Below are 17,933 nucleotides of genomic sequence, written 5' to 3'. Positions count from 1 at the left end.
ATTACTCGAGTGTGTAAGACATCTCGAAGGTCTCTCTGGCGCACGAGAATGTAGTCGATAAGGTGCCAATGCTTGGACCGTGGGTGCATCCAGGTTGTCTTCAGACTGTTCTTCTGCTGGAAGATAGTGTTGGTGATGGTGAGCTGGTGCTCCATGCAGAATTCTAGCAGGAGGCGCCCGTTGTCATTGCAGTTGCCAATGCCGTGTTTGCCAAGTACTCCTTTCCAGGCTTCCGAGTCTTTACCTACTCTGGCATTGAAGTCGCCAAGGATGATCACCTTGTCCTCTGTAGGGGTCTTCCGTACGAGGTTGCGTAGATCAGCATAGAACTTGTTCTTTTCTGCAGGATCTGCTTGAAGGGTTGGGGCATACACACTGAAGAGTGTTGCATGCTGCTTGTTTTGAAGTGGGAGGCGCATGGACATGATGCGAACTGAGTGACCTGTTGGAAGGTTTTCGAGTTTGGAGGCAATGGAGTTCCTGACCATGAAGCCAACGCCAGAAAGGCGACTCTCAGCCTTTGACTTACCCGACCAGTAGAGGGATAGCCAGCACCGTGTTCTTGAAGACTACCTTCCTCAGGGAAACGGACCTCACTGAGAGCTGCTATGTCGATATTCAACCTGAGAAGTTCGTGGGCAACTAGAGCAGAGCGTCGTTCAGGGCGACAACTGCCTACTGTGTCAAGCATGGTTCTGATGTTCCAACACGCAAGCTTTAGTCTTTGCACACTTTGTGAGGCAGGTGCATGCCTTTTCTTTGTTGTTATTTTTCGACCGCAAGTAAGGATGCCCGTTGACCGCGGCTAGCCAACTGGGGTGGGGGAGACGAGCTTTGTTTAGGCCACCTTTTCTAGGCCCCTCTCCGTGTGGAGCAAGCAGTGCTGTCCCTAGATAAGGCTGCTTGGTCGTTCAGGGTGCTGCCGAAAGATGCTTTCGTCTCCGGGTTAGCATCAGGCGACCAATATCCTGAACCGCCTACATGCAGGATCGGGACTGCGGCTTCCAGTGGCACCTTCCACCTGCCGTTTCGCCCCTTGCCTATCGCTGCAGGACTTGATGCGTTGTGGGTTGTGTGTGTGGATATGCCCTTCAGGCCTGCGCAGAGGAATTTTTTAGGTGAAGCGCAGTGTGCGCGGTACTGGCTCCACCCTTTCACCTGGGGGTCATCTGCCATGGCCCAGTAAGCCGGGACGCCGGCAGTGAGTCCTCCAGGTGGTAGGTGTTACATTAACGAGCTCTATCTGCCCGGGTTTGATGTTAGAGTTTTCCTTCTCTTAGGCTGACGAGGTTGGTGGGCCCAGCCTGCCCATCCGGTTATACCGCCGGACAATTCGGTCGCACCATGACGTAGCAAACTCTGTGAAAACGGGGGGGACCAGCGAGAAGGTGTTGCTACGGATGCAGTAATGCAGGAGAGGCCATTGCAGTGACCATCTGCCAGGCATAGCCAGACAGTGACCATGCGGCTTTCACTACACCGGGAGAGGAGAGGCTATGTATTGCGCATGCACTTTCCCTGGGGGGGTAGGATTCCCAGAGGGAGCCCACCCCCCACCACCCCCCATCAGTAGGGACAGATCTACGAAGAAAAGGTGCTTTTTTTATCCTTTCATCTGGCCTGTCTCAGCTTTTCCGAGACAAAGATCACTCAGCATTGCAACTGCTATCCAAATAGATAGATCCAAGCGGGCAGCTGTGTTGGTCTGAAGCAGTTGAACAAAGCTGTGCTGGATTCCTCATCTGATGAAGTGTGCTTAAGAGCACACAAAAGCTTACGTTCTAAATAAAAATGGGCTGGTCTTAAAGGTGCCACTTGACTCCTGCTTTATCCAAATAGCAGAGATCAGCTCCCCTTGAGGTGCTGGCGGGGAGGGAATGCCTTCACTTGGGAAGGGAGAGAAGGGAGATGTTTACTGTAGCTCAATTAGCATCTGTGAGAGGTGCAAAAGAGTCTCTGGCAACTGATTCCTTCTTGGCAGTCAAAAAAAACACACAGGGGATAGCTGCTTTACCGCTTCACATGCCTTTGAAGGAGATAATTTCAAAGGAGTATTGCCAGCGGGGGCTTAGCCCCCAGGGAAAAAAATTGGGGGAAGCGCCCCCCACCCCATACTTTACGCCTATGCCCCCAACCAGTGTTCCCTCTAAGTCGTGTTAGCGTGAGCTCGCTCACACATTTTTAGCCCAAAATAGGAGTCAATTGCACCTTTAAGACCAACAGTTTTATTCAGAACGTCAGCTTTCGTGTGCATGCCCACTTCTTCACACAAGGAATGAGGTACAGTAAGCAGAGCCACATATAGCTGGTGGGGTTTGGAATAGTGGTACAAAGTTAAAACCCAATAGCAGACTAGTAAAATTAACTAATTCGGAAAAGCTTCGATCTGGGTTGCATTAGCGTGGGAAACCATAAAACAGTAACGTATCGGAATGTGAGAATGCCTGTTAATTATTCCATTGCTAATAAACCTGGGTCAAAAAGAAGGCATTTCTTTCCCAGAAATTTCCCATTTCTTTTTTAGCCTCCGGCTCGCACCTTTTTTGTCTTGGCTTAGGAAGGATGACCAACAGAGCACACTCATTGATATGGGAGCTCATCATTTGAAGGCCCGTAGCTCACCAAGTAGAATTTTTGCTCGCAAGACTCTGCAGCTTAGAGGGAACATTGCCCCCTCCGGGGAGTGAATGGGGCAGCTGCAAGGGCCCTGAAGGAATTTGCTTTTTGCAAAGGGGCGACCAGTCTGCGCTTCTCCAGAGAAGGGAGGCAGCAGGACGAATCTACATGATTTTTGAGGGGGGGGGGCAAAATTAAAAAATGGCACCCCCTTATGGGCCATTCTATTCTATGGTCCCATAGAATACAATTGACTCCATACCCAATTTGGCGAACCCTCTCCGTCAGCGCCCAGGGCAAGCACCCCCCTCTGCCTCCCCCCCCACACCCCTCCGTAGATCCAGCCCTCCGAGGCCGCGGTGGCATGCATGGCATCACTCTAGGGTTGCCAAGTCCAATTCAAGAAATATCTGGGGACTTTGTGGGTGGAGAGCCAGGAGACATTAGTTGGAGCCAAGATCAAGGCTGTGACAAGCATAATTGAACTCCAAAGGGAGTTCTGGCCATCACATTTAAAGGGACAGCACACCTTTTCAATTCCTTCCTTCCATAGGAAATCATGAAAGATAGGGGCACCTTCTTTTGGGGCTCATAGAATTGGACCCCCTGCTCCAATCTTTTTGAAACTTGGGGGGTATTTTGGGGAGAGGCACTAGATGCTATACTAAAAATTTGGTGCCTCTACCCCAAAAAACAGCCCCCCCAGAGCCCCAGATACCCGCGGATCAATTCTCCATGATTTTCTATGGGAATAAATCTCCATAGGGAATAACAGAGTTCCCAGCAGACATTTAACTCCCCTCCCCCCGCTTTCTGATGACCCTGAAGCCGGGGGAGGGCCTCCAAACCGGGGGATCCCCTGCCCCCACCTGGGGATTGGCAACCCTACGTCACTCCCCCCCCCCTCCAGCAGAGAATACATCAGCCCCGAACCGCTGGACTGGGGGACCTAGAAATCCATAGGCATCCCCGTGCAGCGTTACTCTAGAGTAGCCCCGTTGACGTGCATACAGCGTCGCTGACGGCAGCCCGGCTGGAGCTCCTGAAGGAGAGGACGAGAAACGTTTTCCCTTTGTCTGCAGCACTGAAAGGGTTAAACTCGCGGATGTCTTTGCTAGAGAGGCCGACCAAGCGGGGGGGGGGGGGGTCAGGGGTCTGGAAAGGCTTTCTTCCGGGGTGGGGGGGGGATTGCTTTTGCAGGGAGAAGGTGGAAGGGCTGCAGAGAAGAAGCAACAGCACAGAATAGCCTTGCAGCCAGCTCCCAGGAAGGTTTCCTTAGGAGTAAGTCATCATTGGGGGAGAAGCTTTGAGATCTTGGAAAGGAGGAAGGATGGGGTCATTCTCAGCAAGGGTTGCCAACTCCTGGATAGGAAATTCCTGGAGATTAGGGGGGGGGCGCGCATGCATTCTGGGAAAGGCCTGGTTTGCGTCCAAGGAGGAACCTCAGATTGGAACAAGGCCACAAGGTCCTCCCTCCAACACAGCCATTTTCTCCAGGGGAGCTGGTCTCTGTCAGCTGGAAGTCAGTTGCAATTCCAGGAGAAGCTCGGGTCCCACCTGGAGGTCTTAGGCACCAGTTTTGTTCCATTATGTAAGCAGAATTGGGAGGGGGGTGGTTTCCCAGGAACACCGAGTAGAGGAGTGGGGAAAAAATGGAAAAACTCTGTGACCAAGGAGCAGAGAGCCCAACAGTACCAGGGAAGATCATGGAAACAGCACCAGGACCCACCAACTAGTAACCCCCACTCTGACTGGAAGAGAGGGGTGGGACATGTTGATATGACCACACCCCCTGGTATCAGCCTGTCACAGACACAGGGGTCAGGAAGAACAAATCGCTGTACTGTAGCGTGACTGATGTAAGCACACCAGGGTTGCCAATGTCCAGGTAGGTCCTGGAGATCCCCTGAAATTCCAGTTCTTCTTCAGAGAGCAATTTGAGAGCAGAAAGTGGTTGCTTTGAAAGGTGGGCTTTATGCCATTATTCTCTGCCCTCCTCAGGCTCCAGCCCCAAATTTTCCAGGAATTTCCCAACCCAAAGTTGGCACCCTTGTGCATTCAGCAGAATTTCGTGCCCGTTTGGTGTTGTGGTGAAGTGCGCAGACTCTTATCTGGAAGAACCAGGTTTGATTCCCCTCTCCTCCACTTGCACCTGCTGGAATGGCCTTGGGTCAGCCACAGCTCTCGCAGGAGTTGTCTTTGAAAGGGCAGCTTCTGGGAGAGCTCTCTCAGCCCCACCCACCTCACAGGGTGTCTGTTGTGGGGGAGGAAGATAAAGGAGATTGTGACTGCTCTGAGTCTCTTGAGATTCAGAGTATAGGGCGGGATATAAATCCAATATCTTTTCACCCGTTCCTCTTCATCCCAGAAGCCCTTGTGCCCTAAACAGGAGATGCTTCAGGAAGTCGAATAAGCTCCATTCCACACTCAAACCACATTCCGGCACAATCCAATTTTCTGCAACTGTCAGATTTACGTTTGACCAACACTAGCAGGGCACTGGTGTGGTTCTGGGTGGGCGTATTTCCTGACACACCTAGAGGCCATCCAGAGTTGTGCAAAGGGCTGGACGAAGGTTTGTTCTCAAAACAGGCTGGACTCTGGATAACGATTCTTCTGTCGGGGGGAGTTGGGCCTCCCTAAGGTGGGTGTTTGGACAGAGTTCTTGCTTAACACTTCAGGCCTATGGAAGAGATGCCTGAATTGGTAAAGGCCTCACCAGCCCCTCTTGTCCTTTTGGGGCTCTGGTTTACCTTCAGAGTCCGCCCCAGGACAGACGGAGCCAAAGGAATGGGAGGGTCCTGGCCCCACTGGTGGACCTCCTGATGGCGCCTGGGTTTTGGGACCACTGTGTGACACAAAGTGTTGGACTGGATGGGCCATTGGCCTGATCCAACATGGCTTCTCTTATGTGGTACAGAGTGTTGGACTGGATGATCCAACAGGGCCTGATCCAAAATGGGCCACTGGATGGGCCACTGGCCTGATCCAAAATGGCTTCTCTTATGCTCTTGTGTGACACAGAGTGTTGGACTGGATGGGCCATTGGCCTGATCCAACAGGGCTTCTCTTATGTTCTTATGTGACACAGAGTGTTGCACTGGATGGGCCACTGGCCTGATCCAAAATGGCTTCTCTTATGCTCTTGTGTGACACAGAGTGTTGTACTGGATGGGCCATTGGCCTGATCCAACAGGGCTTCTCTTATGTGGTACAGAGTGTTGGACTGGATGGGCCATTGGCCTGATCCAACAGGGCTTCTCTTATGTTCTTATGTGACACAGAGTGTTGGACTGGATAGGCCATTGGCCTGATCCAACATGGCTTCTCTTATGCTCTTGTGTGACACAGAGTGTTGGAATGGATGGGCCATTGGCCTGATCCAACATGGCTTCCCTTATGCTCTTGTGTGACACAGAGTGTTGGACTGGATGGGGCATTGGCCTGATCCAACATGGCTTCTCTTATGTTCTTCTGTGACACAGAGTGTTGGACTGGATGGGCCATTGGCCTGATCCAACATGGCTTCTCTTATGTTTTTATGAGGCTACATTTGTAGCATCTCTAAAAAGCAAGAGACACTTAACTTTCTAAAAAAAACCCTCAGGGCTGCATTTTTAAAATACCTAGGTGATATAGCAAAGTTGTATTAAACCCAGTCTACTAACCAAAAGAAGCACCGTTATTCTGATCTGCCAGGGCAATTCTCACATGTCCCCTGAGCATATGAAGGTTTGTGATGTTTCATGGTGTATCTCTATTCTCAAATTTTGTCATATTACTGTATCTGTCTCTCCTCCCCCCCCCCCCCCCGAGAGAAGCCTCTCTTCACAGCCAAGGGAATAAAGGCCTCTTTTCACAGATGGAGGAGACTCAGTGGAAGAGGCAGGAGATGGAAGAGCAGGACCCAGGAGCACCTGGAACTAGCAAGACATCAAGCAAAGGCCCCCTTCTCCTCCAAGCTGGGAGCAGTGTTGCATTCTGGGAAAGAGTTGTGCCAGAGATCCTGGCTAAGGACACCATGACCTCAGATGTACATTGCCAATGCTTCCGGCAGTTCTGCTACCATGAGGCTGATGAGCCCCGAGAGGTTTGCAGCCAGCTCCATGGACTCTGCAACCAGTGGCTGAAGCCAGAGAGGCACACCAAGAAGCAGATCCTGGACCTGGTGATCCTGGAGCAATTCCTGACTCTCCTGCCCCAGGAAATGCAGTGCTGGGTCAGAGGATGTGGGCCGGAGACCAGTTCCCAGGCGGTGGCCCTGGCCGAAGGTTTCCTCCTGAGCCAGGCAGAGGAGAAGAGGCAGGCAGAACAGGTGAGGGGATTCCTTCCAGGTATGTCCAATTCCAGCAATAATATCTGACCTTATCCTAAAGGGTTCCCCGTCAGATGTCTGTCCAAGTGTTAATCATCCAAATCGGAGATTTAAAGGCCTCTTCAGCAGCCTCTTCTACTAGAGCAGGGGTGGCCAACGGTAGCTCTTCAGATATTTTTTGCCTACAACTCCCATCAGCCCCAGCCAGCATGGCCAATGGCTGGGGCTGATGGGAGTTGTAGGCAAAAAACATCTGGAGAGCTACCGTTGGCCACCCTTGTACTAGAGAATTTCTTATCTCTAGATAACTCACCCGATCTCCTGTCAGAAGGGTGCAGAGTGTAAGCGGGGCAGGATCTATCCCTTGGTCTCTTCCATTCTGTCTCTTACCCATCTCCCTCGCTGATCCCTGACCAGAATAGCTCAGGCTAGCTATATCTCTTCAGATCTGGAAAGAAGTAGAAGATGTTGGCTTTATAACCCACCCTAAGCTAAGAAGGATCGATTTTGGCTGATATTTAAATGGCCGACCTTCAAGGAATACAGTGGCAAGCAATGGCAGACCACCTCTGAAATGTCTCCTACCTTAAAAACTAGAACTTCTGGCTGTTAGATAACCTTAGGATCTCCTGGCTACACTACACACGCTGCCATACATTCAAATTCAGTGGCACCTTTAGGACCTAGAAAATTCTAATCAAGGTAAGAGCTTTTGTGCAGAAAGAAGCTTATTCCTTGAATAAGATTTTGTTGGTCTTAAACAGGGGTGTTACACATGCGGCCCGGGAGCCAGATCAGGCCCCCAGAGGGCCAGTTTGCTGTAGTGGTTAAGTGCGCGGACTCTTATCTGGGAGAACCGGGTTTGATTCCCCACTCCTCCACTTCCACCTGCTAGCATGGCCTTGGGTCAGTCATAGCTCTGGCAGAGGTTGTCCTTGAAAGGGCAGCTGCTGTGAGAGCCCTCTCCAGCCCCACCCACCTCACAGGGTGTCTGTTCTGGGGGAGGAAGGTAAAGGAATGTGAGCCGCTCTGAGACTCTTCGGAGTGGAGGGCGGGATATAAATCCATCATCATCATCATCATCATCATCATCATCATCTTCTTCTTCTTCTTCTTCTTCTTCTTCTTCTTCTTCTTCTTCTTCTTCTTCTTCTTCTTCTTCTTCTTCTTCTTCTTCTTCTTCTTCTTCTTCTTCTTCTTCTTCTTCTTCCTCCTCCTCCTCCTCCTCCTCCTCCTCCTCCTCCTGTTAGGGCCCCAAGCAATTGGCTCTTCCTTCATCCTCTCTCTTGCTTCCTTCTGCATCTCAACTTGGTTTCTAAGGCTTGCTCAATCACACAGGAGATACATAGTAAAACCTCAATTTTCTCCATTGGCTGAGGCTCCCCCCCCCCCCCCCCCGGTTCCTTGGATCCCATGGGAGAAATACAAATACAAACACTTTTAAGACTAACGAGTGCTGAAAGTTTTATCGTGGAGTGAGATGGACAAATTAACAAGAACTTTAAGAGACTATGATTTGGACATGTTTAAAAAGGAGTGGAAGAAATTTAGAGGATATATAGAGCAAGAGTGGAATGTAAAAAGACATTGGACAATCTTTTAATATGAATATGAGAAAAGAAAGACATTGAACTCTGATTGGTTAAGGGTATCTTTATAATTGAACTTAAGTATATAACCTCGGCGGGAGTCTAGTAATGGAGGGAGGAGGGACTGAAAATATCATATGGGTTAGAGATAGTAAGGATATAATTAGACACCGAAGACCAACGAGTGCTAATGTTTTAAGCATTTTTTAAACATGTTTTTTTTTAAAATCTTTAGTTGTGTTTGTGTCCTTTAAGAAGTTTATATCTCTGCTGCCAATCTTAAATAGATACACATGTGGCCTGGCCCAGCCCATGAAGGTCTCATTTATGTCAGATCTGGCCCTCATAACAAATGAGTTCGAAACCCCTGGTATTAACGGTGTCACTTCTGGAATCTAACTTTGTTTTATCACTTCAGACCAGCACGTGTACCCACCTGGATCTGACATATGTGCATTAATTAGTGAGCTAATTCCCTTCACTGCTTTTTCAGATGCGTGGACAATCCCTGAAGACAGAAGCGACATTCCCTGAGGCAGAAGGAACTTCCTTGGAGCAAGAGGAGAGAGGGCAGGCCCAGGAAGATGTCCAAGATACCTTCTCCTTTGGTAAGGACTCTTCTGCCTGGATGCAAGTGGGTCGCCCAGTCCATTTCACGGTTAGAGAATTCAGGTCAGAGGGGAAAATTAAACACACCATCACACAACACAGAGTTCGTTTGTGGAACTCATGGTCCGCTGATTGAACAAATTCACGGAAGGCCTCACGTTCCTTGAAATATTCATATCTCACAAATCTCAGCAGAGCTATTCAACATGGTGAATAAAGGGAGCTTCTGCCTTCTAGGGTGCCAGTTTGGTGTAGTGGTTAAGTGCGCGGACTCTTATTTATTTATTTTATTACGTTCAACTTATATCCCGCCCTCTCCGCAAGCGGACGCAGGGCGGCTCACAACATCATGTCAATACAGTTAAACCAATAAAACATATAAAACCATAATTTACATATTTCAATTTTTAAAAACATATTACAATTTTTAAAACCATTCTATAGTGCTGCACCATACAATATAGGCGGCATTGAATTTCCGAACAGTGATCACCAGCATTCTATGTGATGTCCGGTGGCAGCCGTCTTTCCGTCAAGCATTGAAGGCCTGCTTGAACAATTCAGTCTTACAGGCCCTGCGGAACGCAGACAGATCCCGCAGGGCCCTTATGGCTTCCGGAAGGGTATTCCAAAGCTTTGGTGCTGCCACCGAAAAAGCCCTAGATCTTGTCACACATAACCTGGCTTCTTTTGGTCTGGGGACGGAGAGTAAGTTTTTTGCCCCTGAACGCAGTGCTCTCTGGGGAATATATGGAGAAAGGCGGTCCCGTAGATAGGCAGGTCCCTGACCATAAAGGGCTTATCTGGGAGACCTGGGTTTGATTCCCCACTCCTCCACTTGCAACTTGGGTCAGCCATAGCTCTCACAGAGGTTGTCCTTGAAGGGCAGCTGCTGTGAGAGCCTTCTCAGCCCCACCCACCTCACAGGTCTGTTGTAGGGGAGGAAGATAAAGGAGATTATGAGCCGCTCTGAGACTCTGAAATTTGGAGTGGAGGGCGGGATATAAACCTAATACCTTCTAGGGTGGCAGAGCTCTGAAAAACACCTTCTGGGGGCCAATAATAATGGGGAAATTTGGCTTCTGTGCCTGTGCTTATAAAGTCATCTTGTGGATCGCTGAGGGAAACAGGATGCTGGAATGGGGCTGGTGGGCTGGCACCCTCCAGGAACTTAGGGAGGGGCTTTGGGAGGGGCTTGGAACAGATGTGGTGTCCTGTTGATGTTGCATTTGGCTGAAAACCTGGTTGTGAAGTCAGCATTCGAAGAGACGCTCTGAGAACTCATTCATATAACCCTGGAGCCCCCAGATGCACTCAGATCCTATCTTGGCTGAATGTGACAGTGATGTGTCATGACTCAGACATCATTCCCCCTCCCTTCTTCTCTCCCCCAAGACCTGACACAGGTCTAACAGAAGTCTGAAATATGTTGGCAAACAGGCAAAAGAGGAAGCCGTGTATACTAACCGGAAATACAAAAGCACAAGGCTCACGGCTAAATACTGCAAATACTAATATATTTAAACACACATGAATAACAACTTATCAATAGTAATCTATGCACACACAGTCGTAAAATCACAATGCTGATGTCCCAAAGTTGGAAACACAAGCGCAACGGTGGACTGGTAAATGAACCGTTTCCTAGAATGCTTCGTCAGGCGCAGATGTAATATTGGGACTAACTAGTGATACAATCACAATTGCTTTTCGAGTCAGTCACGCAGTGCTGGCACCTCCAGACATCTGGAATATATTGGTCACTTATAAGAAAATTTTATCTAACTGCATTGGACTCCAAGTGAGCGTATGACTAAAAATAGAGCGCTTGCTCTTTAAACCGTGGAGAAATGCGTATCTTGCAAGTGGAGTGGCATTATGAAATGACTGTTTTGGTTCGGTTCAGCATTGTGCTTTTGCTTCCCTTCTGCCTTTCCTAGAATTTAGCAAGAAGGGCTAAAAAATGTGTTACACAGGGTGAGGTTTCACACTCCAGAGAAGGGGGTACATAAGGCAGGGAAAAACAAGTAAATGGAACAGAAAGTCATGGCAAACCCCCTTCCTTCTTCCTTTGCCTCACTAACAGGCAGCAGAGAGATGCTGTTGAGCCCTCGTCTTCTCACAGGGGTGGAAAAGGCTGCTGCACCTCGAGTCCAGGTAAAGGTTATGAGCAGGGGGCATTTTGGGGGCCCCCCTCCTTTCTCAGGGTGGGGCATCTTCTCCTGCAGTTTCCACAAGGTGTCTGGGTGTGAGAGAGAGAAGTTGTGAGCTACTGCAGAAATTAGCTTGTTGTGGGGCCATTTTTCCTGAGGTAAGGGAAAAAATGTGTGAGCTGGTTCAAAAACTGAGAGCTAGCTCACACTAACTCAGCTTCGCTGGAGAAGAACATCACTATCCAATGTATTTCTCTTTTAGCTGTATTGACATACTCAAATAAGGGATATTGGTTGTTTATCTCATTACATATACTAAACCCATCTTCCGCTATATTTTAACGTGTTTTTCTTCTAATGGCAAACTATATGTATGCTACATGTTAAAAGGTGAGTTAGCTGGATGGGAAAAACTTCTGAGAAAGGAAAAGGAAAGGAAAGGTCCCCTGCGCAAGCACCAGTCGTTTCTGACTCTGGGGTGACGTTGCTTTCACGATGTTTTCACGGCAAACTTTTTACGGGGTGGTTTGCCGTTGCCTTCCCCAGTCATCTACGCTTTCCCCCCAGCAAGCTGGGGACTCATTTTACTGACCTCGGAAGGATGGAAGGCGGAGTCAACCTGGAGCCGGCTACCTGAAACCCAGCTTCTGCCAGGATCAAACTCAGGTCATGAGTAGAGCTTAGGACTGCAGCTTTAACACAAGCCAAGGGGCTCTTCTTCTGAGAAATAAATGCCCAGGCTTATAACAATAGAGTGATTAGCAGACATTCTCACATTTTGACATGTTACTGTTTTATTGGTTTCTCACACTCATGCTACCCAGATCAAAGATTTGCTCAATTTGTTAATTTTACTACCCTGTCATTGGATTTTAAATTTGTACCATTTCGCATTCTAAACCACTGCCTACCAGCTATATGTAGGTCTGCTCACTGTACCTGATTCCTTGTCCGATGAAGTGTACTTAGAGCGCACGAAAGCTTACATTCTGAATAAAACTTTGTTGGTCTTAAAGGTGCACTTGACTCTTTACTTGGTTCTACAGCTTCAGACCAACACGGCTGCCCACTTGGATCTATCCGCTTAGAGGGAACACTGATTTGTACACTCCCGTACTAATCACTTCCAATGCACAATCTCTGCCTTCTATTATCTCTGCTAAAGAAAGCTCTGGGTTCTTTTCCCTCTTTCAGTGTTTCGTTTCCTTTGAGGAGGTGTCCGTCTGTTTCACCGTGGCAGAGTGGGCCCTGCTGGATCCGGACCAAAGAGCTCTCTACTGGGAAGTCATGCTGGAGAATTGTGGGATTGTGGCCTCTCTGGGTAAGGATCTTTCAGAGTGCCAAGTGGGTGAAGTGGTGCCATTGTGATGAGACATGTATCAAAGCATTTTGACTCCTGTCCCACTACTTGCCTAGAAGCAACTGAGGCCAGTGTTGTAGCCATCACTCAAGCAGGCGAAAGTGTCCTAGAAAATAGTATATATGTTGTGACCCAGAAAAAATATTGTGTGTTAATTTGTATGCATTTTTTAAAATAATAAAAAAATGCTGGCATGGCCCCTCCGCCCTCAACATGAACTTCTGGCTATAACCCTGAGGGATGGTAATTGTTCTCCAGTAGATTGTGTGATGGTTTTTTGTGAAGATGCTGCCTGTTCTTTCTTGTTCTCCTTTTGCAGAGAGCCACTTTGGTGTAGTGGTTAAGTGCACGGACTCTTATCTGGGAGAACCGGGTTTGATTCCTCACTCCTCCACTTGCAGCTGCTGGAATGGCCTTGGGTCAGCCATAGCTCTTGTAGGAGTTGTCCTTGAAAGGGCAGCTGCTGTAAGAACTCGCTCAGCCCCACCTAACTCACAGGGTGTCTGTTGTGGAGGGAGGCGGGGGAAGGTAAAGGAGATTGTGACCGCTCTGAGACTTTGAGATTTGGAATATAGGGCGGGATATAAATCAATATCATCTTCTTCTTTTTCTTTTTCTTCTTCATCTTCATCTATTGGAAGTACTCCTTTTGGTGAAGGTGGTGGAAAAAGGCCTCCAGGTCCCCGCAGAATGGAATCATCTGTGTGGATTTGGTGGGGCAGAATGAAGGGAAAAGGAAAGGTCCCCTGCGCAAGCACCAGTCGTTTTTGACTCTGGGGTGACGTTGCTTTCACAACGTTTTCATAGCAGACTTTTTGCAGGGTGGTTTGCCATTGCCTTCCCCAGTCATCTACACTTTCCCCCCAGCAAGCTGGGCACGCATTTTACTGACCTCAGAAGGGTGGAAGGCTGAGTCAACCTCGAGCTGGCTACCTGAAAACCCAGCTTCCGCCGGGGATCAAACTCAGGTCGTGAGCAGACCTTAGGACTGCAGTACTGCAGCTTTTATGCTCTGCCCCACGGGGGATTAGGGCAGAATGAAAGTCCACGTGAAATAACTGATTCCTCTGAAGGGCTTAGTCTGTGTTTTGACAGGTTCGCAGTATTCTTGCAGGAGTCCTTGTTGTTAAGGTTGGCAGCTTGCAGGTTAGAGTGTGTTTTAAAAAATGTTTTTGTTCGTTCAGCAGTTCCAATTGTGAGTGGTGTATGGCTCGTCTTTTCCTGTGGAAATTTTGCCAAGCAGGTTGAATCATTGTAGAAATGTCCAGTTCAGAAAGTTTGTCCTTGATCAGCTTTCTGTTGTAATAGAATGCAATGAAACCTGAGATATAATGCACCCCACCCCCAACTAAAAGGGGGGGGGGAAATGCTGTGTAGTAAAACTAGGTGGTAAACACATAGCTGGTAAAAAAAAAATAGCTGTCAGTATGCTGAGGTGCACCAAGTTGTAAGGCCGGGTGGTAAACGTTTTGACAAACAGTCGTCAGCATCTTAAAATGCACAAAAAGAATTTAATAATGCGTAGTAAGCATAAGGCTTTTTGACAGATAGCTGTCAGTATTTTAAGGCGCACCAGGAAGGATCTGAAAATTACTTATTAAAAGGTACTTGTTAAAATATAGTGGGAAAAGACAATTAGACCTGTTCTTTGGAGACCAGGTTTACCAAAATAGTGGAAAGGGATGGGTGGACCTATTTTCCAGAGACTCAGTCTACCAATGTAGTGGAAAAGGACGGGTAGATCTGTTCCACAGTGACCAAGCCTACCAATATAGTGGACCAGGGTGTGTCAACCTGTTCTTTAGCAGCCAGGTCCGCCCCACGGGGTGGCCAACGGTAGCTCTCCAGATGTTTTTTGCCTACAACTCCCATCAGCCCCAGCCATTGGCCATGCTGGCTGGGGCTGATGGGAGTCCTAGGCAAAAAAACATCTGGAGAGCTACTGTTGGCCACCCCTGCCATAGAAGATAGAACCATGCATCTGAGATAATATCTTCCAGATAGAAAAAACTGCTCAAAATAATCTTGCAGAAACCTCTGGGAAAGCATGATATTGTGAATGGATTAATGGAATTCATTTACCAAAAAATTTAAACCTTGTATGAATATAAAGCCTCACAATACATAACTAAAAACTAATCCTTATTTCATGATTAATTAATTAATTAATTTTATGACTTCTATCCCGCCCTTCCCAACAAGTGGCTCAGGGCGGCTTACAATGCAGGAATCGAACATAAATAGACGTTAAACATAGAGTATTTAAATTTAAACATTAAAACATTTAAAACATAGAACCATTTAAACATTTAAAACATTGGGGGCAGCAAACATCCAGTATAACTACGCTCAGTTTCTTGTACCAGCTAGTCATAGGCCAGCCGGAAGAGGGTTGTCTTACAGGCCCTGAGGAACTGGGCGAGGTCCCGCAGGGCCCTCACCTCTTCCGGCAGCTGGTTCCACCAGGAGGGGGCCATAATAGGGAAGGCCCAGTCCCTTGTCGATTTTAAGCGGGCTTCCTTTGGCCCAGGGATATCTAGGAGATTTTGAGTTCCCGATCTCAGTACTCTCTGGGGAACATGCGGGACATTAATAACCTTTGGACTATAATATATCTTTAACAGAAAACTATTTAGCTAAACTTTTCCTCAAAAAGTATTTTATTTTTTTTTTAAAAATTGATTTAAATTTTAAAAATCCACTTTTTAATTTTTTAAAAAAGAATCATTGATTTTTATCCACCCCAATCTCAAGAGAGGATTCCCTTCCCAAGTGGGCTAGCTCAGAGAAGGTATCCCTCATGGTTATGTCCAGACAATGGGCAAGGAATACCCATGGGACTTTTCTGGTTCACTTCTAAATGCCTTTTAGTTTGGTAAAGCCCATTGGACAAGACAAACAGGGAGGCCTTCTAGGGCCTGGAATCTGGAGATTCAGAAGCTTCTTTTGGTCAAGAGATCAGCAGTGGCTTTTGAAAGGCTGTGGTATCCTTCAATCCTGCATATTCAGGGAAAGGTGGGAAGTTAGATAAGGTCAGCAAAGCTGGAAGAGGCAACAGAGCTGTCAGTCTTTTCTTACTTCAACCTTTGGACCTTACTTTCCCTCCCAGGTGCTAATGCTATCTCTTTATTCCAGCAGAAGAAGATGAGAGGAATGAGGAAGGTGAGAAACATCATATGCAATTCCCGGATAAAGTTAATAATGAAGACTTGAAAGGCAACATCTGGAACCGAGGCAGCCCTGAGAGAAACAAAGTCAGCCATTTGGTTGAGAAAGATGAAAGAAAGCGTAATGTACATTTTCCAAAACACAATATAATGAAGACAAGTAAATCCATTCAGCGTGGAAAGTACTTCAAACATAGATCACAGCTTCTTGTGAACCAAAGAATACCAAGAGGAGAGAAACTTTTTGAATGCTCAGAGTGTGGAAAGAAATTCAGTCAGAATGGCAATCTTCAAGTGCATAAAAGAACCCACACAGGGGAGAAGCCTTTTGAATGCTCAGAGTGTGGGAAAAAGTTCAGATATAGTAACAGTCTTCAATATCATAGAAGAACTCACACAGGGGAGAAACCTTTTGAATGCTCAGAGTGTGGAAAGAGATTCACTCATAGAGGCAGTCTTAAAGAGCATAAAAGAGCCCACACAGGGGAGAAACCTTTTGAATGCTCAGAGTGCGGAAAGAGATTCACTCACAGAGGTGGTCTTAAAGTGCATAAAAGAGCCCACATAGGGGAGAGGTCTTTTGAATGCTCAGAGAGTGGAAAGAGATTCAGTCAGAGTAACCATCCTCAAGAACATAAAAGAATCCACAGAAGGGAGAAACCTTTTGAATGCTTACAGTGTGGAAAGAGATTCAGTCAGAATAGCCATCTACAAGTTCATAAAAGAAACCACACAGGAGAGAAACCATTTGAATGTTCAGAGTGTGGGAAGAGATTCAGTCAGAGTAGCCATTTTCAAGAACATAAAAGAACCCACACAGGGGAGAAACCATTTGAATGCTCAGAGTGTGGGAAGAGATTCATTGGGAGTGGTAGTCTTAAGCGGCATAGCAGAACTCACACAGGGGAGAAACCTTTCGAATGCTCAGATTGTGGAAAGAGATTCAGTCAGAGTTCTAGTCTTCAACTGCACCGAAGAACCCACACAGGGGAGAAACCTTTTGAGTGCTTAGAGTGTGGAAAGAGATTCATTGCTAGGGGGAATCTTCAGCTGCACCAGAGAAGCCACACGGGGGAGAAACCTTTTGAGTGCTCAGTGTGTGGAAAGAGATTTCGTGTGAGTGGCAGTCTTCTAGAGCATCAGAGAACCCACACAGGGGAGAAACCTTTTCCATGCTCAGAGTGTGGAAAGAGATTCAGACAAAGTGGAGCTCTTCAACAACATAAAAAAACCCACAAAGGGAGAAACTGTTTGAATGCTCAGAGTGTGGAAAGAGACTCAGGTTGAGGGGCTGTCTTCAAAAGCATCCAATAACTCATACAAGAAAGAAATATATATATATATATGTGTGTATATATATATATATATATATATATATATATATATATATATATATATATGTGTGTGTGTGTGTGTGTGTGTGTGTGTGTGTGTGTGTGTGTGTGTGTGTGTATATATATATATATATGTATATATTTATGTATATATTTTATATATTATATATATATAATATATATATATATATATATAAAATTTTTGGCCACTGTGTGACACAGAGTGTTGGACTGGATGGGCCATTGGCCTGATCCAACATGCCTTTTCTTATGTTCTTATATGTGGGGAAAAATTTAGTCAGAGTGGCCTTCTTCAGCAACGTCAATGAACCCATGTAGAGGTGAAACCTTTTCAGTAGTCAGAGTGTGGAAAAAGATTGACTTGGAGTAGTACTTTTTGAAAAACTCAAAGAACCCACAGGAGGAGAAACCATGCAACTGCTTAGCCCATAAGAAGATGAAGATATTGGATTTGTATCCCATCCTTCACTCTGAATCTCAGCGTCTCAGAGCGGTTTACAATCTCCTTTACTCTTCCCCCCCACAAAAAACACTCCGTGAGCTAGGTGGGGCTGAGAAAGCTCTCCCAGAAGCTGCCCTTTCAAGGACAGCTCATAAAAAGAGCACCTCTCTTATTTTAGAGCTAGAAGACAGCCAAACAGCACATTAAGCATCAAAACAATATAAACATTTGTAGAAAGATATAATCTACGCAGAAATATTACCCTAACCATGAAGAAATGTTATATATGCTCATATTGTAGAAGGATCTTTATTCATGTTTGAAGTC

General features: G+C 46.9%; 1 protein-coding gene across 1 annotated transcript in view; it reads left to right on the top strand.

Annotated features, from left to right (window-relative positions):
- The window catches only part of LOC132571717 (endothelial zinc finger protein induced by tumor necrosis factor alpha-like), a 52,381-nt gene that overhangs the window by 28,857 nt on the left and 5,591 nt on the right, over window positions 1-17,933 (top strand). Inside the window, exons 5-7 of the mRNA XM_060238512.1 lie at window positions 9,014-9,128; window positions 16,231-16,384; window positions 16,463-16,925. Of these exons, the coding sequence (XP_060094495.1) occupies window positions 9,014-9,128; window positions 16,231-16,384; window positions 16,463-16,925 (732 nt within the window). The remainder of the gene's footprint in view (window positions 1-9,013; window positions 9,129-16,230; window positions 16,385-16,462; window positions 16,926-17,933) is intronic.

Source organism: Heteronotia binoei, chromosome 5, assembly GCF_032191835.1.
Source record: "Heteronotia binoei isolate CCM8104 ecotype False Entrance Well chromosome 5, APGP_CSIRO_Hbin_v1, whole genome shotgun sequence".
In the NCBI taxonomy this organism is placed as follows: Eukaryota; Metazoa; Chordata; class Lepidosauria; order Squamata; family Gekkonidae; genus Heteronotia; species Heteronotia binoei.
This window is presented reverse-complemented; position numbering and strand designations above follow the sequence as displayed.